This window comes from Zootoca vivipara, chromosome 13 (assembly GCF_965207765.1).
Source record: "Zootoca vivipara chromosome 13, rZooViv2.hap1.1, whole genome shotgun sequence".
Lineage (NCBI taxonomy): Eukaryota > Metazoa > Chordata > Lepidosauria > Squamata > Lacertidae > Zootoca > Zootoca vivipara.
In genome coordinates, this window is record NC_142596.1 from 14,314,817 (window position 1) to 14,338,341 (window position 23,525).

The window sequence follows — 23,525 nt, forward strand, 5'->3', positions numbered from 1 at the left end:
TTCCAGAAGTATTTTAAACAATTGTACAAACAGGAAAATCAAAACAAAGAGGAAGTGGAGCAATTCTTGGACAAATTTGGGCTGCATAAAATCCCAGAAGAGAACAAATTCCTACTGTCCCAACAGATATCAACGCAAGAAGTGGAATATGCTATACAACAAATGCAGTCGGGCAAGACCCCAGGACCGGATGGTTTGACAGATGCATATTATAAGACAATGAAAGACTGGTTAGTACAACCTTTGAAGGATTTATGCAATGAAATTTTGAATGGAGGAGAGGCCCCCGAATCTTGGAAAGAGGCCTACATTACTCTGATACCAAAACCAGACACGGATAGAACGCAAGTTAAGAATTATCGCCCAATATCATTACTTAATGTGGATTATAAAATATTTGCAAACATTTTAGCCTCCAGACTGAAAAGGGTTTTGAAAGATTTTATTCATCAAGATCAAGCTGGCTTCCTCCCGGGGAGGCATTTGAAAAATAACATTAGGAACATAGTCGACATTTTGGAAATGCTGGAGCAGAAGATAAATAAAAAAGCCATTCTTATGTTTATAGATGCGGAGAAGGCGTTCGATAATATTTCCTGGCTATTTTTAAAAAGAAATTTAGAAAAAATGGAAATGGGCAGTGGTTTTTTGAATGGAGTAAAAGCAATCTATTCAGATCAAAAAGCTAAGATAATCGTGAATAATATGGTGTCAGATGAGATTAGAATTGAGAAAGGTACAAGACAAGGGTGTCCTCTCTCTATATCGGTCCTGGAAGTCCTGCTTGACAGGATTAGAAAAGATGACGAAATAAAAGGTGTAACTGTAGGGAAGAGACAATATAAACTTAAAGCCTTTGCTGATGATTTGGTGTTAACTTTACAAGATCCAGAGTCCAGTGTACAGAGGGCTCTGGAAGTTATTCAAGAGTTTGGAAGGGTAGCAGGTTTTAAACTGAACAAATCAAAAACTAAAGTATTAGATAAAAACTTGAATAAGGAAGAGAGAGAGAAATTGCAAGAAACAACTGGTTTATCTTTTGTTAAAAAAGTGAAATACCTTGGTGTGTATATGACTGCAAAAAAATTAAATTTGTTTAAGGATAATTATGTGAAAGTGTGGAATGAAGTTAAGAAGGATCTAGAAATGTGGACCAACCTGAAATTGTCTTTGTTGGGCCGTATAGCAACGATTAAGATGAATGTATTGCCAAAGATGTTGTTTTTATTTCAATCACTACCAATAATTGAAAAGCTGAGTTGTTTTAAAGAATGGCAAAAGGTGCTATCAAAATTTATATGGCAAGGGAAGAAGCCAAGAATTAAATATAAGATATTGACTGATGATAAACAAAGAGGAGGCTTCTCTCTACCTGATCTTAAAATTTACTATGAAGCAGCTGCCTTTTGCTGGTTGAAAGAGTGGTTTACATTGGAAAATGCTGATATTTTGGATTTAGAAGGTTATGATAATGTTCATGGTTGGCATGCATACGTGTGGTACGATAAGGTTAGGGCCCATGGAAGCTTTAAAAGGCACATCGTTAGAAATTCATTGTTTAAGGTTTGGTCCAGATACAAAGACTTATTAGAAAGAAAAACGCCAAATTGGCTTTCGCCTTTGGAGGCCAAGGTTCGTAAAAGATTAAATATGGAGACCGGTTGGTTGAAATATAGAGACTTGTTGATTCAAGATGGAGACCAATTTAAATTAAAAACATATGAAGAATTGAAAGGTAAATTGGATGATTGGCTCCAATACCATCAGATAAATGAAGCGTTTAAAATGGATAGAGTAATTGGTTTCCAAACTGAGAGGTCAAAGGTGGAAACAGAATTGTTAGAACCTAAGACGAAAATACTTTCGAGAATGTATAAATTGCTGCTAGAATGGCATACAAAAGATGAACAAACTAAAAATGCTATGATTTTGTGGGCAAAGGATGTGGGACATAATATCATGATAGAGGATTGGGAGAAGTTGTGGAAGGAAAACATTATGTTTACTGCGTGTAGTGTATTAAAGGAGAATATAATGAAAATGATGTATAGATGGTACCTTACACCAGAAAAGCTAGCAAAGATTTACCACAACAACGACAATAAATGTTGGAAATGTAAGAAAGAAATAGGCTCATTTTACCACATGTGGTGGACATGTCCACTGGTGAATGACTTCTGGAATAAGATTTATAATGAACTTAAGAAAGTGCTAAAAGGCACATTTGTGAAGAAACCAGAGGCATTCCTAGTGGGCATTGTAGGGAAGGAAATTCCTAAGAGAAAGGTATCTTTTTTCATGTACGCCACCGCAGCAGCGAGACTTTTGATTGCTAAGTATTGGAAGCAGCAAACGTTACCAACGATTGATGAATGGCAGATGAAGATGATGGAATTTATGGAACTGGCAGAGATGACCGGACGAATCCGCAACCAGGGAGAACAAGCAATGGAAGAAGAATGGAAAGATTTTAAATTGTATTTAAAAAATTATGCTAAAGTAATATTTTAAGAATAGAAATTAAGTAGCAAATAAATCTGTGGATTAGGTAAAAGAGGTTATTCTAGAATAGAAAATAAGAAAGTTAGGATTAAAAGTGAATATTTAGAGGTAGAATTTGCTAAATTAGAAGTGTGTTTGAGAAAACACAGGGACGGGAACCCGAGGAGGTCCCAATATGCACTGTGATAAAGAGAAGTTATATAGTTTTTCTATCTTTTTCTATTTTGTGGTTTTTTCTGTTTTTCCTGATTTCTGTATATTGCTTTTTTGTATTCATATCCCCCCCACCCCTTCTAACCTTTTGTAAACCCTTTTTCTATTTTTTCTATTGTGAAAATCAATAAATATCTATTTAAAAAAAAAAAGGAAAGTGGACTTCCTTGCAAGGCTATGTTTCGGAATATCCCAGAATCATGGTCAGATATTGAAATGTAAAGCATCTCCTTTCAACAGACATCTCTAATCTGATGCTTTTATAATTTCCAGGATCTTGGAAATAACGTGAATGTGACATTATATTCACCACCTCCCCCCATATTTGACTTCAGCATGGTGGTTATCTTTTTAATCGCTGTGGTCTCTGTAGCATTGGGAGGCTACTGGAGTGGAATGGCAGAGCTGTAAGTTTTCTTGGTTTAACCTTAATATATGAAAAGTTTGCTGCTATGGGGACAATTTTGCTTTGTTTGTTTGTGTGTTTGTTCTCTCTTTCTCTCAAACAGTTCCAGTGGGAATCTCTCTTTTTCTCAAACAAAAATATGTGAGGATCAAGGTCCTGGTCTATAAGTTGTATGGGAAGAGCAAAAGATGGTGAAATCCATAGATTTGCAACTGGGCAATAGACAATAGTTAGAGCGTCTGCTTGCATGCAAAAGCTTCAACCCCCAGCATCTTCAGGTAGAGCTCAGAGAGACCTCTGTCTGAAACCCTGGAGAGCTGCTGCCATCCAGTGAACAAGATGGACCACACAGATTTCCCAATAAACCCAGTATCCTGTTCATGGATAATTCCATCTGAGCAGGACAGCCAGTTGGATACAACTCATTGTGCTGAAAGCATTCCCATGGAAAAGGCCCAGTTTGATGGTAGACTTGTCTGGCTTTGTTAAAGGTCTCCCAAAAAGCATTATGGTCTACAAAGTCTGATTGGACCAAGTGCACTGCTTAGTGCACTCCTTAGAGATGAGCTGAATACAGAAAGGAATCTCAGTATCTCACTAATTTGATGTTTATTCAGTATAAATATGCATCAAATCTATAACTGATAATTACCTGATTTTTGTTTTGTAGTGTTTTCTCCATGGGGACACTTTTGGCACAATGCCTGGAAAATACTGTTGGCATTGAAAAAGCTACGTGGACTGTTAAGGAATTATCTGTGAGCAGGATAATAGGTTTCCTGGGAAATCTGTGCAGAATTTCAAGTCTGATGCTTCTTGTGGGCATTTCTCCACCAGAACAACTAGAAAAAGCATTCCTATAGGGGAGTCCTAAGAGCAGGTGTCTTTTTTGACTGAAAGATATTAAGTTCATATTAATACTAATGAATGGACTAATAAATATTAAGCTCTGCATATGCCATAAGATAAATATATATTCAGTCTATGAACCATGATGTAATCTTGCTGAATGTTGCTTAGTTGAGAAAAGCCTATCCATTACAGCAGAAAGAAATGTCCACATATTGACCTATGTTGAAAATGGTAACAAGATGCAGTGAGAGCCTATAACTGCTTATGTTTATCCTCACAGAGAGAGTCTGAAGCGGTCTTCAAATGATGGAAGCAGCAGCAACTCATCAGATAGTGAAGAAAATGTGGTTTTAACTCCTATGACCGCTGTTTTCTTTGTTGCCATTTGTTGTATTATGCTAGTCTTGATGTACTACTTCTACAAATATCTAGGTAAGGAGACTTTGGATTTATTCTGGTCTGACCTTCTGAACTTGCCATGCCTTCTTAAGACTGCTTCCTGCTGAGGTGGTAGGCTTGGGTCCAGGTTGCAAGTGGGGGCTTGATGATTGAATGCCCCATAAAAATAGAAAGAAAACATTCTAGCGAGACATTTTCCTGATACGCTTCACTTCTTATAGGGAGGGATGTATTTTTATTATTTATTAGTGTTTCTGGAGGAGTCTGGAGTGGTTCAGCCCCAATTTCAAGCTTACAGACTCAGTGAAAACTGGGGGCCATGCCTGAATTCAACACTGAATTTATATAGCTTTATTTAGTTCTCCGTAGGATGCTCCTTCTGTTCTCCTTCTGTTTGGTTTTATATATGCAAGCATGTTCCTTACTTTTGTCCACAAGGAGGCTGTAGCTCTGTGGATATTTTTATAATAAATATCCACTGAGCTACAGCTTCCTTGTTGGGGGGGGGCAGATAGATAGATGATAGATAGATAGATAGATAGATAGATAGATAGATAGATAGATAGATAGATAGATAGATAGAATAAGTAGACACTATATATATATATATATATATATATATATATATATATATATATATATATATATCCTGGAGCTGAGGCTCCAATACTTTGGCCATCTCATGAGAAGAGAAGACTCCCTGGAAAAGACCCTGATGTTGGGAAAGATTGAGGGCACAAGGAAAAGGGGATGACAGAGGACAGTGTTCTTGAAGCTACCAACATGAGTCTGACCAAACTGCGGGAGGCAGTGGAAGACAGGAGTGCCTGGCATGCTCTGGTCCATGGGGTCACGAAAAGGCGGACATGACTAAATGACTAAACAACATATATATATATATATATATATCCCACCTTTCCTCTAAAGCAGGCATCCCCAAACTTCGGTTTTTTCTCAGTTTTTCTTCAGGTTTTTTCTCTCCATGGTGAGCTGAGGCCACCTTGGGAAAATGGGAATTGTTTTGGTCATGTTCAAATTTACGAATCTGCTGACGAGCCTCTGGTCATCTCTCTGAGTCAATGGGCTTTTGAAATTCAGGTGCAAAAACCAGGGAGATGCCCAAATCCAAAATTAATTGGGACTTAGCTTCTGCTTCTAATGAAGAAAAAATCCATCATTTGAGCATAGCAGTAACAGCATTACGTGTATATAGCTAAAGTGTCCAGATTTCCTTCACGTGCATCCTGCATGTTGTAGTACAGACCATTTATTATTATTCCTGTTTAGAGACTGCGGGGGGAACTTAGGCTGTGAGAGTGTGGCTTACCTAAGGCTGTCAATTGACTCTCAATTGATGACATAAGTGAAAGTCAAGCCAACAGGTGTCATGTAATTCTACTCAATATTGATCCAGAGTAGATTCCAATGTATAGTTAGCAGAGAAAAAACATGTTTTAGGATTCCCCAAAAATAGACCAGAGGCAATTGTATTTCATCCAGCAGAACTTTGCTGCTACTGAAGGCAAATGAGCATAATGGTCACAAATCCAATACATTCAGGATTGGCACAGCCCATAAGAAATCCAGTTGCAGCAGACTTAACTTAAACTGACAATAACTTATAGTAAGTCTGAACCTTAACTCTAAGCATATTACCGGTATATACAGAACACCACAACAGAAGGGAGAGGGATAGAAAGAAAGAGAAAGTGGAACCCAGGCTCCTTCTGGCCTTTCTTTTATCGTTAATTTGACCTTGACAAAAGAGATAACAGACCCAGTTTAAACCAGCTGCACTCAGCTGCTCTGAAGGCATAACCCAAACATCACGAAGCTTCTGCTTGTTTCTTTCACACAGAGAAGCTTCCAGAACCCTCTTGAACTAAGTAGAATGGGAAATAGCTCTACACATCAGATCAATACTTTCTGCACTAAGAAATGCAAACTGACAACAGGAAGGAGATAGCAGTATGAGAGAGAAGGGGAGAAGCAACTGTCAGCCCAAAGCAACACCAAACCAGGATTGGCTTCAGGGCAAAGCATATTCCCTCAGGAAAATGCATAAACACAACAGTGGCTGCAATCCTAGATATACTTACTAGGAACTGAACCCTGTTGACCTCAGTGGAAGTGTTTACATTTGAGTGAACATGCTCAGTGTTTGTGTATGGTAGAAGCATAAATCAAAATACTGTAGACGGACGTAAAAGTGTAATAACATCCCAGAAGAGGCAATGTTACATTCCATATTACGAAGAATAAAAAAACAAAATACTAGGTGATACAAGTGAGGTGAAGAAAATGAGGCAAAGGAATCTGTAAAAGGAAAGTAACATTTGAAAGAGCACAGTCATGAATTCCAGATTTTCATAGGTAACTGCTGAAAACCGGTGTTGTGGACTGGTATTGTTAATATAATTACCGGTAATGAAATTCTACCAAGCCACATAAAGAGGGCTTTGCCCTGTATAACTCTTAAATTCAATGTTACCACAATGCAAGGTCCAAAATTTCTAGGTTTTCCATTTTGAGCAATCAAAAGCTGCACAGCCATTGGTAAAAAGATTAGAAGTGCCTTAGCTCTGATGTCCATATTTATGTCTTCAGACATAATTTGCAGTGGTTCTGTCACAATGTCCGTAATTTCTTTACACTTTGTTCCAAAAAGCTTTAGCCAATGGACACTCCCATAATAGGGGGCAGTACACACCCCTGCTATTGCAACCTGGCCAGCACATGGGAGTAAAGTTGAGTGATATTTGTGAGATCTGAACAGGTGTCCTGCACCCGCATTATATTTATTTTAGGGTATGTTCCCAAACGTGATACAGACTTTGCTGGTCTAGTGGTCCACATAGTCTTCCATTGTGCATCATCAATAATTCCATCCAGTTTGGCATGAGCAATATTTTTTTCCCTTGAATAATTTGTGATGGCATGCTTCTGATAGCTTGTATCCAATGTATCCTTATTTTCCTTTTTTGTCCAGTGTATGTCGTCATCACAGTTTTCTGCCTCGCATCTGCATCGAGCCTGTTCAACTGTCTTCATGCCATAGTTAGAAAAATACCTTATGGGCAATGCAGGTACAGTCCATAACTCCATATGACTTTCCTAAATAGCTTTGCGGCTAAGAAAAATTATGTTATATGGTCAGGCTTTTGGCTTGTAAAATGAATGCTTTCCTCTTGTGTCTCACTTGATGAGTCGACTACCCAGTTGTCATCCTCTCACATCTCCACTTGCTCCCCTGATTCCATATCCTTCTGTTTCCCAACCTGCTGTTATTCCCCTCTTTTTCATGCAATTAATCTCCAGATCTCCCTCTCCAACACCTCTTCCTCCTTTCATCCTGCATGCAAATGTGCCCCTGTCTTCCCTATTCCTCAAAAATCCATCCCTTAACCCACCTTTCCTCTCCAGCTGCCACTCTTCTCCCCTTTGCCTCCAAACTCCGGGAGTGTGCTGCTGTCTTGACTTTCTCTCCTCTAATAATAATAATAATAATATCTTATTTATACCCCACCCATCTGGCCGGGTTCCCCCAGCCACTCTGGGCGGCTTCCAACAAAATATTAAAATACAGAAATTCATCAAACATTAAAAGCTTCCCTAAACAGGGCTGCCTTGAGATGCCTTCTAAAGGTCTGGTAATTGTTGTTCTCTTTGACCTCTGGTGGGAGGGCATTCCACAGGGTGGGTGCCACAACCGAGAAGGCCCTCTGCCTGGTTCCCTGTAACTTGGCTTCTCGTAGCGAGGGAACTGCCAGAAGGCCCTCGGCGCTGGACCTCAGTGTCCGGGCAGAGTGGTGGGGGTGGAGACGCTCCTTCAGGTATACTGGACCGACGCCGTTTAGGGCTTTAAAGGTCAACACCAACACCAACACTTTGAATTGTGCTCGGAAACGTAACTGTGCTTGTGACTTCCTCCAACCCAGTTTACACCCTTTTCAATCCATTGAAGGTGCCCCCAGAAAAATCACTCCTTGCTGCAAAATCTAATAGTCTCTGTTCAGTTATCATTCTTCTTGTCCTTTACTCTGCCCTTGATACAGATGGTCTGTTTCCCCCCCTTCTCTCTCCTGCCTGACTCCTTTAAGCCATAAGTCTCTGTGACATTGTCCTCACCACATTATTTTCCTATCTGTCTAATCATTATTTCAGTGTTCACGTAGGTGGAAGCTCATTTCCTGTTTTCCTTCTCTTTGCTGTGACTCAAAGAACTGTTTGCTGTTTTTTCTCAAAATCCTCATCAGTAGTTCCTATATGCACATGACACCCAGCTTTCTCTCTACTTCCTCACTCCAATCCTACACCTCAGTCTTATCAGTTTTCTTCTTGGATGTTATTGTCCAAAACTCAATATGCCAAAGACTGGATTTATCATCTTTCATCCCAAGCCCTTCTCTCATTATCCATTGCCAGTGTTACCATATGCCTTCAACAGGCATTCAGTCTAGGCTTTATATTATATTCCTCTCATTTGCTCTCCCTGTTCAGTCCATTACCAAGATTCATAACTTTTCTCTTTATCCCCTCAGCAGAAACTCTGCTTCATCTTCTGACCGTCTTTCACCAGACAACCTGCAACCTTCTCTTTTCTTCTGTTGACTCATCTTGGACCCTTTATGCTACTCTACTGCCAAACCATTCACCTTTCATGTCACTTTGATCACATGATGCTTCTCCTTAAGCTCATTCATTGGCTTCCTTCCAACTCCCAGAGCCAACATGGGTTCCTTGCCCTTGCCATCAGAGCCCTCCACCCCCTTATCTTCTATGTTTGGATCTGCCTGCCAGAACACCTTTATAATGCCACCTCTTTCTTCTTTCAATTCCTTCTCAGTCTGGTTAGAGACTGAGCTACGAATCAGGAAGTTCCTGTTTCATCTCTGCCATGAGTTCACTAGGTGACCTTAGGCAAGTCATTCCGTCAGCTGCTTCTCTTCCTCCCCTCAACCTCCCACCCAAACCTGCAACATGGGGGCGGGATAACAATATTTATCGGGTTGCTGTGAGGGTTGCAGCTTGATAATACACATGAAGTGCTTTGAACACTCTGCAAGTATTAGAAGTTATTATTAGAGGAAGCTGCAATATACTGATTGAGTCCATTGGTCAGTATTGCCAGCTCACTGATTGTCCAGGGTTTCAGACAATAATCTCTCCCATTCCTACTTAGAGATGCTGGGGACCAAACCTGAGACTTTCTGTGCAGAAAACAGTTCCTCTGCCTTAGAGCTAGGGCACTTCCTCATACACAAAATATACTTTGACTGGAATGCAAAAACCCCAGAGAAAATTGCTCTGGATGATGCCTATAGATGGCAAGCTGCCCTTGTTGGTATCTGTTGGAGAACTAGATGTATTATTTGCTGTGTTTATAACATATTATTGTCCCGCTTTATTTTTAGGTTTCCATGCTGGGACAGTAGCCTCGAAGTGAGACTCGTTTTTCTCGCTCTGATATGCATGACAACATCTGTTGTTTGGGCAGTGTTTCGGAATGACGATAGGTATGTGAATAGTTCCTCAGATTCAGAATTGAAATGATGAGAAATGCTAACTTTGTTGCTTTCTAAATCTGTGTTGCCTTCAAAATATTTAGATCAGAGTCCAAAGACTGCATAGACAGCCAGGCTTTTCCATTCTCCCTTTCCATTAGATGTCTTCTTTTCCCCTTCTGCTCTCCCCCGTCCACAAGCACTGTATATGATGCTATTGCATGAGCCTCTTTGAATCCTGGCCTTACAGCTCAATCCTATACATTTTTGTACCAAAATTAATTGCATTCTTTTCAAGGGGGTTTACCCTGTAATAAGTGAGTTGAGGATTGCAGCTTTCACCTATGTGCACTATTTTGTCCCTGTGTTTTACTGCAACAATTCTTTTTTGTTCTAGCTGGGTATGGATTTTGCAAGATATCCTGGGAATTGCTTTTTGCGTGAACTTTATTAAAACACTCAAATTGCCCAACTTTAAGGTACTGTACAGTAATCTTTCCATTCTAGCTAAAATACACAAAGAACACCAGTTTTAGAGAGTGTATGCTGTGTTGGACTGCGGGAAAGGTTGAGTCGATTTTTGCAGCTTAAGCTATGGTTGGCTAGAGCATCTGATGGAAGTAGACTGTGTCAAATACAGCTCCCAAACCACATAAATTTCTTCTTAAAGTGCTACTGGCTCAATTTTTCAAATCGTGGTTTGGAGGGCTGGAAATGACCTTGTAGGCTCATGTGTTTATCCTCTTCTTCATACGCCATCACTTTCAGTTTCTTGTTTAGTGCTAACCATAGTTTGCCATGATGTTCAGATTGGCCAAGAGTGATTTGTGTTTCCATCCAGCCCATAATGACAAACTGTGGTTAGCACTAAACAAGAAATTAAAAGGGAAGAGGGAATCAAAAGAGAATGAACGAGCTTGCAGCTATTTTTCAATCCTCTGGACAATATATGTTAAAAACATACACTAAATTCAAAATCTAGTGGCAAGGTATGCAATGTGCAGTAGGTATGTGTGGATGTAATTCAAATAATGGGAATACCAACTACCATTACAAAAATATCTAGTTCTAAGTTGTAGTCCTAAACATAAGTTTGAGAAGTGAAATAAAAAACATTTTGAAATTACTTTATTTTTTATTTTATGGATAAAATAACTCTGTTTTCAAAAAGAATTGCTAGTGTAAGCTGAATATTGTTTCTTGTATTGAATTGTATTTATCCTTTATACTTAAAACTTTCTTTGATAACCATACTAAATGGTGGTTAATTCAAATATCAGTGGAAGCTTCCAATTTGCTCCTTGTGGCCATGCCAGAGGAGCGGGAGCTCTTGGAGTGCTCAATGCGTTCTCTTAACACTAGCTAAACCATTGTTTAGCACTGTGTCCAAACTAAGCCAAAGTCTCAGTGTTGTGAGAAGTCACTTACGACAGTGTTATGGACACAAGTTTAACGTGCCTGAGTGAAGGAAAGGAAAGGACTTCTCTAGTGTTTTAATCTTACTTTCATGGGATCCTGACTATTGTTGGGTACCAACCAAATATGATTTAAAATATTCTTGTTTCACTTTTGAAATGGTGGGTTAGTGAGCTTTCTTGGCAACTAGCCATGAGTTTGTTCTAGCCATACAGTTCATACATAATGCTAAGCCAGCTTTCACTCAGGTTTGTTCTGGTTGATACACATTGCTTTAAACGATGGTTTAGTGTTACAAGCATATGTTGCCAGTTTATTTAAATAGTATGATGTGATTGTTCTATTTTTGTTAGTGTTAATGATTGCTCATGAGCTTTATAAAAATAACTTTTTTTTCGTTCTCTAGTCATGTGTTATTCTGCTTGGTCTCCTTCTTGTATATGATGTCTTTTTTGTCTTCATCACACCATACCTTACAAAAGTAAGTATGCAGGTTTATAACTATTTTTTTCATTAAAGCACACCAATATTGTACGTATTAAAGTGTATTTTTTATTTTTTAAAGTTTTTATTTATACTTTTCAGGTTTATACATTACATTAGTTTTACAATCAATTTAACATTTCAAAGCTTGATTTCCTTCCCCCTCTTTTCTGTGGTTCCTTAAATATATTTTTTTTAAAAATATCTTTTGCATATTCAAATTCATTTCATTTGCTCATTTAATTATCTACTTTAAATATATACCAGAACCAGAAGCAGTACAAAGTCCATGTAGAAGGTTGGTTCCATTTCAAAGATCTGGGTAAAGAGAATTGTTTTTACCTTGTGTCTAAATGAGACCAACATGAGGGATAACTGAGCATCACTTGGTAGTGAGATCCAGGTGGCAGTTAAATGCACCTGAAGAGAGACCTGGCAAAATAGGAGGCAAAAACTGTGAATCACTTGCATTTTAATATTTTAGAAATTTAAAAACCTGGATTCTAATAAGAGTGAATTCTAAGATTATTCTAAAGTAGGCCATGAAGCCTTGGCTGTTGCAGAGTACAGTCTAGAGCCTTTGAGTGGCACTGTGATACCACAAACTTAGAATAACTTCCCAATGTTGTGTTCTGCATATCTCCTGCAAGATAGGCTACAGGACTCCGAATTCTGATTGCCTTAAAGCAACAACCAAATTGCCTTAGAGGCCTTATTGCCGAAACACAGAGAGTAATGTTTGAAAAGAAAACAGAGTTAATATCCACATGTTTGAAACTACTTTTAATACATAGAAGTTCAAATTATTAGTCGGCCTTTTCTAGTGTTGGCGTCTGCTTTTGATTCTTCTGTATCTGGTGAAATTTTATCAAATTTGCACCGTTTCAAGCTTATTTGGAAATTAAACCTGCAGCAGGATTTACCCAGTACTTCTGCAGAAGTTGACTTTGCTTAATTCTGCTTTTCACAAAATTAGATCTCTTTCATACTAATCTGTACACTTGGGTTCAGGAACCAATTCTGTTTTCTTTTCGTGCATTCTGTTTCACATGGAGTTGCTGAGGAATGTACTGCCAAAATACATTGTAAGAGGATTACATTAGATTCTGAATGTTTAATAATATAAACAATTAAACCCATGTACTTGCTAGGTGAATGATTCCGTATCACAATGCTCCATTTAAAATTTCAGAGTGGAGAAAGTATCATGGTTGAAGTGGCAACAGGTCCAAAGGATAGTAGTGAAATGGTAAGCATATGGTCATATGATAAATACATAATTTATACTCATGCTATGTAAGGAATTTAAATACTGAGTTTTCATAGCTGCTATTGTATTGAGTTTGCACTAACGCACAATCCAGTTAAAGTTTAGCACTTTGCTATCCTTTTGACTTTCGTTACGTGGAATAATGAAAGATGTGCTTAACTCTTTCAAACCAAAGGGAATCTAAAGTGCTGCACTTGGCCTGAATTTTGCCCTAAATATTTACGTGCAACCTGTTCACAGAATATAGCCATTTTTTTCCTACTTTCTTTTAAAGTATTAAATGCTTGTTGACTTGGGTTTGATCCTAGAATGATGGAAGCTTGGTGGAAGCCTCTGCTGGGCGGTCAGCTCCTCATGAGAAAGTAAGGATTGTATTTAAGATCCTCTGAAAAAGAATAGCATTTGGGATTGGTGGGAATCTCGACTCTCTTGTCTCTCCCTTTCCAAATTTATTTATCCAGGGCCTGGATATCATTGTTCCTCAGCCACCCTTAAATTCAGCACTGTTTTTTCTCACTTCACATGGTGCATTTTCTTAACACTCTTGTGCGTGGTGTCTGTTTGTCATCCATATGCATTGTCCTTCTGGTTTAGATGCTTGGCCATCTTTTACGCACTCAGTATCTTGGTTGCTGTTTTCTTAGATCAAGTCCTTTATAATCTGAAGTTCTATGTAAACCAGATGAGCAAATAGCTCTGCTGGATTTTTGAAGCTTCCTTTCTTCGGTGCCATTTGGCATTGACTTATGTGGGATTTTGGAAACACTCTTTTGCAGTTGCCCGTGGTAATCAGGGTGCCAAGGATGGCATTCTCAGCAGTGCGCTTATGTTCAAGACCATTTTCATTACTTGGGTACGGTGACATTGCTTTACCAGGTAAGTGTCTTTTTCCCCCCCCCATCAACTAAGATTAACTCAGCATGATGATCAAATGGAGAAACAGAGAGGTGCATGTAACCCACCCTCAAAAAACCAAAAGAACAGGAAATGAGTTTAAAAAAATAATTGCGTAAATAAGACTTCTCAAACAATTCTCAAACAATTTTTTATAGCCACAAAAGAATTTTTTAAAAACCCAAATACCTTGATGAATGAAAAGTAAACAAACATATGCTTACACGTGATAAGCGCCAATGTAGAACAAACCTATTTTGACCAAGCAGTGGACAAAAACTGCAAATCATATTGTTGCTAATATTTATAATTTTTATGAGTGACCAACTGAGTTAATGGCAACATAAGCAGAAATGCTTTTCACGTAATGGCTGCACGAGACTCAGTTTTTGCCAACCTGGTGCCCTCCAGATGTTTGGCTGTGCTTGAAAGGGATGATGAGAGTTGGTCCAAAGGACCAGGTTGGCAAAAGGCTTCTTTAGCCCCGTGAACTGCAAGTTTTTAAATCATTCTGTCTAATTTTAAATATTTTTAAAAAACATTTTTTTACTGGATTTTTACTTCATGGGTGTTCTTTTGACTTCTTTTTTTTTCAAATTAACCTGTTTTTCTGTCCATGGAAACAGAAAGTGACTTACAAGGATAAAAAAGCAAGGATGAGAAGGAAGTCTTAAGGTTCATGTGTGTTATGCTATGGTTTAGCAATATGTGCAACCATTTAGAAGTGGGTGGGATGTTTTTAATGTATTTCTCTTTCCTTTTGGTTTTGATGTACCTATGGGAGGTTTATTGTCTACTTGTTTGGTTGTAAATCACTTCGGGTTGCCCTGGGCAAGATAAAGTGACTGCCAAATAAAATAAATAAAATAGCCCAGACCGATAGCTAAACTGAATCAATACCTGTGACCGGATACATTTAGTTAAAGCAGGGGTCAGCAAACTTTTTCAGCAGGCAGCCGGTCCACTGTCCTTCAGATCTTGTGGGGGGCGGGGCGGACTATTATTTTGAAGGAAAACATGAACAAATTCCTATGCCCCACAAATAACCCAGAGATGCATTTTAAATAAAAGCACACATTCTACTCATGTAAAAACATGCTGATTCCCGGACCGGATTTAGAAGGTGATTGGGCCGGATCTGGCCCCCGGGCCTTAGTTTGCCTACCCATGAGTTAAAGGAAGCTTTTCAAGGGTAAATGATGAACCAATTCATTGCCCCCCCCCCGCCAAATGTACATTCTTCCTACTAAACACAGGCATTTCATTTTCAACTGATGAAAATCAACTGCTCTCATCTGCCTAGTAATTATCAACAGATGGTAGGGATTTCATTCTTGTTTGCTACTTTTTCTTTTTGTAAGGATAGGCTTGTGCTAAGGTGGAGAGCTGAAGTAGTAAGGAGCACTGAAAAGAAAAGGAGAAAAATGGTTCAAAATGCAGGTTCCTATATTCCACAAAACTACCATAGTGTTTGGTTGCTGAAAGACCCTTAATGAGCATATTGTAAATAAGTTCCCCCTATAGGCTAAAAAGTTATCCATTAAACAGTATCTTCTAAAATTAATTTTAAAAAATCAAGTCAGCTAAAAAAACCAGTACATGGTATCCCTTCTGAATGGATAATAATAATAATAATAATGTCCTCTATTTAGTTGTAAAGTTAGTTGTTCAGTGGTCACATTTTTAGGAATTTTCTGAAATATCAGTGGGAAACTTGATTTAAAATGGTGATTTAAGTTTGGCTTTTTCTTCTTGCTAGTTTTAAAATAGGGTGGTATATAAATTCAATAAATAAAAATATAATCATTATTTAAATCAGTGATTTAAATCGATCCATATTGCTGGTAGCTCCATAGTGGGTGCTTGAATAAAGGTAGATGGGGCAAAGCATGCCCTCTTGTAGCCTTCTAAAACAGTAGCTAAGGGTGTCTTCACAAAGGGGAAGGGAGCAACGCCCCCAACCCCTTTTGTAATTCTAGGACAGGCATCCCCAAACTCGGCCCTCCAGATGTTTTGGGACTACAACTCCCATCATCCCTAGCTAACAGGACCAGTGGTCAGGGATGATGGGAGTTGTAGTCCCAAAACATCTGGAGGGCCGAGTTTGGGGATGCCTGTTCTATGATTTCCTATTCATTAGTATAAGAAGAGTGGATAGTGATTTTGCTTGCTTCGTTTACTTCCTGACAAATATTTCTGACCTATAATTTTGTGTTTTTCTAGGTCTCCTGGTGGCCTATTGTCACAGGTTTGATGTTCAGACAAGCTCTTCCTCTGTGTATTTCATTTCTTCCACGATAGGTAAAGAACTCTAACTCTTAATGGGGGTATATCTACAGGGAAGCCATGAACATACGGTACTAGGTATATGTTACTCAACAGCTCTCTTGTTCCTCTCTTTCTACAGCTTATGCTATTGGCATGTTGGTCACATTCGCAGGCCTGGTGCTAATGAATATGGCACAACCAGCCCTTCTCTATTTAGTGCCGTGCACACTAATTATGTCCACGTTAGTTGCTTTGTATCGCAAGGAGATGAAAAAGTTCTGGAATGGCAACAGCTACCAGGTAGGCACAGTGCATTTTGGTCATTATGTGCTTTTATTTTGTCCTTTCAAAAAAAACATACAGATGGCACACAGATTTTTAACAGATGGATGCTTTTGAAAGACGTAGCTCTTGCATGTTACATGATACAAAATACGGAATTGAGACAGTCTTTTTTTGTTCACGTTAGGATTTTTGAATTTGCATTTATTTGAATACCCGGCCCTTCTCTAGACTAATAATTGTTTAGTAACAATAACAGCTTGCTTTTGTGTCTCTTTCTTTAGGAGTAATATAGCCAGGTGTAAGGAAAAATAGTACTGTAAGTGTTTTCCTTCCATATAGTAAAATTGACAAAGGCCTAGTTCTTATTGAGATGATGCGCCTCTGTCCGTCCCATTGCAGACTGCAGGTGGGGGCTCACATGGCTTGAATGCTCCTTCATTCAGAAATATTCCCTCCAGATAGAAAGGTAATGTATTAGGGTTCAGGTTTATATAGTTTTCTTCATGGAGGACTTTCTTTTTCTTTTCTTTATTTGTTCCGTTCTTTACTGCTTCATATTGAAAAGTTTCTAGCCAATTTGAAATGCAAAATCCATAAAATAAAACAGCAATGCAATACGAGTTTTAGAGTGGTGTCAGAGATGGTTGCGGCTACTCTTGAGTAAAGACGCTCCACTCCGTCTTGTCTTTCAGAGTTTTATTGTGCATACTATTTACAGTGCAAGAACATCAGCAAACATGACTGCTCAGTCCGTGTCAGAACCCCGCAATGGCTTCCTGCGGGTTTTCGCCCAGCATAAAAGCCTGGGCACCCCCGCCCCCTGGCCCTACGGGTGGGCATGCGGCTCAATTCGGGCGTTGGAGGGAAGGGCCGCCTTCCTGGCTGCCCTGTGTCCGAAAGCCCTCCGTGCTCCTCCTCCCCCCCTATCCCTCTCTCGAGCGGTGCTGGGGCTCTAGTACATGAGATAGCCCTCTCTCCACTCCGCTAACTTCCTCATTCCTTTCTCCTGACTCGCTGCTTGTGCTGACGCTGGGCGAGGAGCTGGTGAGGATGATTGGTGGGGGCTCTCTGTAGAGAGACCCCCTGACAAGTGGCAAATAAAATCACCGTCAAAAGTCAAGAGTTTAAAGGAGCCGGGATGTTTAAAACGACTGGTTTGAATAAAAAGATTTTTGCCTGTTGTCTAGAAGGTGTGTCTGTATCCAACGCTAGTCCTACTCAGAGCAGATCCATGAAAATTAATGAACACTATTCAACCAAGGGAGTTTTACATAGCACCAACTTTGCTAGGAAAGGCATTTCACAGTTGGGTCACAATTGCTGCAAGTGTCCTTTCTCTGGCTACATCGCTCCCTTCCGTTTTGAAGTGTAGTTGCAGCAGGGTGTTGGCTGATGACCATAATGTGCAGGCAGGTTGGTGTGGGAAGAGGTGTTCCCTTAAGTATTTTGGTTCCAAGCCATTTATGAGTGTGAAGGTGAGCACCAGAACTTGGTGGGCTTAGAAGCAAATACGTAGCCAGTGAAGTTAGTCTGAACCCCAAGCTGAGCTGTGCGATTAATCTTAACTATGATTTGTTTGAAACCACCCAACTACAAACCACGGATTGTGGAGCTGCCTTATTTCAACAAAGAATACGTTGAAATGCAATTTAGGAGCTAGTTGCCGTGCTAAGCTGTGGATAATTCACATTGGGAGTAAAAGCTTTCAAACTTCTTGACCTCAAGCCCAAGGCCCACCTCGGCACATTCCTATTCCAATAAACTATAGTTTATTGTGGTGTCCAAAGGCAGCCAATTAATCATAGAATTGTAGAATTGGGATCCTGGGAGACATCTAGTCCAACCCCCTGCAATGCAGGAATCTCAACTGAAGATTCCATGACAGGTGACCATCCAAGCTCTGTTTTAAAACCTCAAATGAAGGAGAATCTGCCACCTTTCAAGGGAGTCTGTTCCACTGTTGAACAGCTTACTGCCAGGGTGTTTTTACTGATACAGATCTATTTGCTAGGGGATATTAAATCCAGATGCCGCCTCCTACACCTCTCACTGCTGCTTTTAATGGCTTGGTTGCAGTACTGGTGGCTGCCATGGTTGCCATGAATGCTCAGTACTAAAATATAAGAGCACAACATGCTACTAATCATGATGGCTATGCAACCTCCGTGTTCAAAGGCAATATGCCTCTGAATGATTGAATATCTGTTTGGTTATTGGTTAGTTGACTGATGAAGCAGGAAAATTGCATAGCTATCTAGTGAAGACTGATCCTTCTTTCCATATTTAGAATGTCAACCAAAGAAGTTCAGCTTCATCCAGTGTGTGCTTTATAGACCTTTTTAAATACAGCTTTTATGACATCCTGTATGAGTTCTGATTCCCAGAGTCTGTGTGCGTCAAGGAAGCTCTGGTTACTGTCTTTTCAGAGAGTACTCAAGCATAAAATTCTTTGGATTTGAATGATGTTTTTGCCTTTGTTCGCTACCGAAGTTTGCTCTAAATACTTCAGCCCTAGTTCCTAAGCTAACAAAAGACCACTCATACCTCAATAAGAAGCTTCATTATTTAGAAGTATTATGTTGCCATAGCAATTGTTTCATATGCTTTTCTCAGCTAGCTCCTTTTTGAAGGATTAAAATTGCTTTGAACTTTGGACCTTTGTGTCAGCTTGACTTCCCTCGGAATGAAAAACGCAGACTTAAAATTTGGGAATCTGAGTGCAGTTCAAATATTGTGCACCGATTAATGAGACCGTTGCTCTGGTCTTGATGCACGCAGCTTCAAGAATTGTTCTCATTATATTTTACTCCATCTAGCTTGACCTTCAAAAAAAAGTGGTGAGGTATATATATTGATTGTGTGGCTCAGCAAGCTTCAGCATGCTTTAAGTCGTGAGACTTAAAGGCATTCATGTACATTTTTTTTAAGGGGAAGAGGGACAGCACTTCAATATTGTTTGTGCTCTCTCCGGATGGACTGTAAAGATACTTAGTCCAATTTTTTTATTAGGCATATAGGAAGTGTTATACTGAATCTGACCACTGGTTTATCTCACTCACTCACCAGGAGCGGGGGACTTTTTTGGCTCCACAGGCCAGATCCATATCAGAATCTGCCTCCCAGCTCTTAATTTGTTGCTATTCACCTGGCAGCTCAAATAACGTCAGGTGGCTTGGTGCTTTGAAAACCACTTTGCATTGAACCAGCTGATAAAACGAAGGGGGAAAACCTCAGCCACCTGCAAGGTGCTATGAAGTCCTGACTTCAGAGTGCTGCAAAACTGAACAGGTTTGGGTGCATGAGAGACTTCCCTGCAGGGAGCTGTCTTGAACACCCAAATCAAACTGGATGGACCTCTGCTCACATCAGCTGTTAACACAGGATGTCACTCCTGCTCAGCACTAGGTTTTGGTGCATAAGCGAGCTCTCAGCAGGGAGCTCTTAAGCGTATCCAAACCCAAACCTCACACCAGCTGATGGCACTAACCCAGCACTAAGCAGGGCTGATTTCTCTGCCTATTGGCTGATGCGATGGAAGCTCAGCCCTGCTTGATTCAGTCCTCTTGTGGATCTGGACCGAGTAAGATTGACCTACTACACCTCTGCCAATGCATGGGAGTACAGTCCTGCTTTGCACAAAATTTCAGAAGCTGGCTGTTGGGCACTTTGGAAGCTGCACAAGGGGGTGTGATGGGCGCTGCCTATTGGCTGAAAGGGGCTTTGCAGATGCTGCCAAGTACTGCTCTTACCTGCACCATGCCTGACATCAGAAAGGCCTTGCAGGTGAAATGAAGAAGCTGGCAGGCCAAATTTGTTCAGAACTTACAGTGCATGCTGCCTGGCAGCAGCTCTCAAGGTTTTCCGACGGGGTCTTTCTTTCTTCGTCCTACTTGGAGATGCCTTGCATTGAACCTGGGACCTTCCCGGTACAAAGCAGATTCTCCGCCCCATTCTAAACAAAGATCCTGAGCGAAGTGAATTGATTTACTATTGTTGTGTGATAGATTTTATTTTTTTTATTTTTTGGTTGAAAAGTATGGAAATGGAAATAATAACAGAATGGAAACAGTTCCCAGATCTTGAAGTGCTGCACGGCAAACATTCTGTGCCATTCACACTCCCAGCGGCGGCACAGCTAAGGCTCATTTAAGGTTCTTTTGCATGTTCCCTGCAGGGTTGGATCAGGTCCCAAATGTGCAGTGTAAAATGTGACTGTGCTTGAATTAATACTCACATGACACAAGCTTTCTCGAGTCAGCTCTCCCTAGAGAGCTTTTTACTTGTTTTGCACTGGTCTTCTTGTGTATTAAAAACAAGTGGCTCTCACCAAGGCAATGAACTCCTCAAGAATATGCTTGTCACAAGGCATAATAAGCAGTACTATTGTACCTGAGTAAAACTTGGGCTTCTTCTCCCTCTCCATTCACAGCAGCCCTGTTCACTCACATTTGATAAAGAGAGGTAGTTAGGGCATACTCTCCTGAAACCTTTGTAGAAAGGTTTGTGCCAGGAAGACCTTGTTCAAATAAGTGTATTGTTGCTTCTAAAACATTGCATATTTCAGTTTTTCCATCAGGGCAAAGGTGTACGGAGGCCTGAAACTTCCTTTCCTTTCTGACAGGATACAGAAAGGAACATCTGGCCCAGGGCCTTAGTTGCCTGTTGACCTTGACTTATGTCGGGTTTCTCCAAATCAATGTTATTCAAATCTTTCGAGGCCATATCTAAAGCACGATTATACCACTTTAACAGACACTGCTCCCTCTCCCCCAAGAATCCTGGGAACTGTAGTTTGAGTGCTGAGCACTGTTAGGGGACCTCTATTTCTCTTACAAAATTACAATTCCCAGAGTGTCTTCACCAGCACTTGCTCTGTGAGGGGAACAGGAGGTGTCTCCTAATAACTCTCACCATCCTTCACAAATTGTATTCTCCAGGACTCTTTGGGGAAGAAGCCATGACTGTTAAAAAGTATGGTGCAGATATGATCACAATTAGAAGTAGTTCACCAGCATGCTCCCACAGCCTAGGTGCCATATTTTGCAACCGTCCAGTCTTGAGGTTACCAGGAACATCTATACCTCCTCTTGTAGTGGAATGTGGTCCCATCCAGAACAGGTAATGTCTTCAGTTCCCGCCTGTCCACATTTTCTCCCATTTTGTGGGAACTCAGCCTTAGCGTATGGACCCTTATCCAGCCCACCTCTGTGTTCAGGCACCAGTCCAGGACCTGCACAGCTTCTTCTGACTAGTGCGCTACAGAGAATGAAGAGATTAAATTGTGCGTGATTTATGTTTTATTCTAGACTGAGCCGGCACTAGTAACAGCACCTCCAGGCGAGAGCGCAGCCTGATAAGTCAGCCTAAGTGCCAGTCAAGGGACTAGTTGATGACCGCATTTCGAGGCTTGTATTTAATTTGCACTGTTTTTTTTGTATTTATTTATTTGGATTGAATGCACACCTATAGTTGTTAAGAGTGCCCCATTACTCGCCTCGACAGCATAAAATAGCTATTCTGAACAGTTTCAGTGATGCAAACCAGAATCTATTCGAGATGTGGACTGGTTAGGTTGCTGCTTTGTTCTACCTCCTATTCAGCCCTGCCTTAAGAATGACACCATCATGTGAATCAGTCCAAGAAAGCATAGAACTGTTCAGAAAGCCTTGTGGGAATGATCTATATTCTTAATGGGTTAAAACCCTGAAATGGAAGTGGAGGGGTTGGCCACACTCCAGTCTCTCAGCTAGACCTGAACTCGGTTCTGCAACATGTATAAATTGTGCAGCTTTAACATGTCCTTATTTTATACAATTTACTTCTGCTTGGCATGAAGAAAGACCATGAAACGATGACCTCTAGAACTGCTACCCACAATCCTCTGTGGTATCTTTGAGAAAATTCACCAATTACCCATTTTTTCAAGCCTGTGTTGAAATTCCTAGAAGGAATGTTGTAACTGAACATGAAAGCTGGTTCATGGGGTGCTGATTTCAGTTCTCAGTACAGCTCTGCATTCTGTGGTTCTGCAGAACTGGGGAACCCATACACACCTGTAGCTCAATTAAACAAAACATCCCCCACCACCCGCCCAAACTACTTGGGTGTGCTTTGTTGATGTGTTAAGTTTTAGCCATCATCTGATCATCCTCCAGCCTACCTATGTTTATTTTTGGCTGGAGTTGGCAGCGTGACTTATTGGTCTGCTTTGTGTTTCAGTCCTGCCAGTACGAGAGAGCCTAGTGACATTAGATTACATGTCATTGTGCAGCCAAAATCTGCTCTTCAAATAAGACCAGCGAAGTGCTTATCTCCATAGGCCTGTTTGTACTGTCTTCCAAATATGTATGGTATTAGTTCAGAGGGCTGCATGTACCCAGGCTTCTCAAGCATAATCTTTCTGTACTGTTCCCTGAGGTATGCAAGCAAATGTTTTCCTTCTGAACAACACTCCTTGGCCATCCGTTTGGTAGCGTCCCCTAAGGTTGTCACTGTCAATCCTAACTCCCCTGAAGTAGCCTGAATGTACTGTAGAAAGGAATTTTGCAGATTGGCATCATTTGGAAAAGTAGAATGAAATCCATGAACCACTTGCTTTTGAATTTCATTTTGACAAGCCCATTGAGTTTTTGATCCGTGTTGAATGGTTAGCTTCAACATGGGGAAGTCACAAGAATTGGGACAGAATTATCATTTTGTGTTGTGGAAATGGGATTTTCTGGTTACTTTCGATGCCATTTTTCTTTCTTTCTCCAGCTTGCCCATTGGAGACAATGGAGGAATCTAAGTCTTTATGACAGCAATGATTGGGACAGCAGTGTGGTCTCTCGCTTTCAAAAAACCCACAAAATTTTAATTAGTAGACACCAAGCAAGAAGTTCATGAGTGGGTCTTACTTCATGTGGGAAATGTGATAGATTTTAGTTTTTAAACTAAATGCCTTAAAACTATAACAAAGGCAAGCCAACTTATGCCACATGTGACAAAGAGAGGCCACACAATTACTGCCATAGTTCATACTTTTGCTTCCCAA

General features: G+C 40.1%; 1 protein-coding gene across 2 annotated transcripts in view; it reads left to right on the forward strand.

Annotated features, from left to right (window-relative positions):
- SPPL2A (signal peptide peptidase like 2A) overlaps nt 1-23,525 on the forward strand; it is a 41,728-nt gene that overhangs the window by 13,629 nt on the left and 4,574 nt on the right. The window contains exons 5-15 of one of the 2 annotated variants that reach the window (XM_035131169.3): nt 2,989-3,122; nt 4,254-4,405; nt 7,362-7,458; nt 9,787-9,888; nt 10,274-10,355; nt 11,699-11,773; nt 12,968-13,024; nt 13,354-13,407; nt 13,822-13,921; nt 16,163-16,240; nt 16,347-16,507. In XM_035131169.3, the coding sequence (XP_034987060.1) occupies nt 2,989-3,122; nt 4,254-4,405; nt 7,362-7,458; nt 9,787-9,888; nt 10,274-10,355; nt 11,699-11,773; nt 12,968-13,024; nt 13,354-13,407; nt 13,822-13,921; nt 16,163-16,240; nt 16,347-16,507 (1,092 nt within the window). The remainder of the gene's footprint in view (nt 1-2,988; nt 3,123-4,253; nt 4,406-7,361; nt 7,459-9,786; nt 9,889-10,273; nt 10,356-11,698; nt 11,774-12,967; nt 13,025-13,353; nt 13,408-13,821; nt 13,922-16,162; nt 16,241-16,346; nt 16,508-23,525) is intronic. The other variant, XM_035131170.3, reaches the window with a different exon arrangement.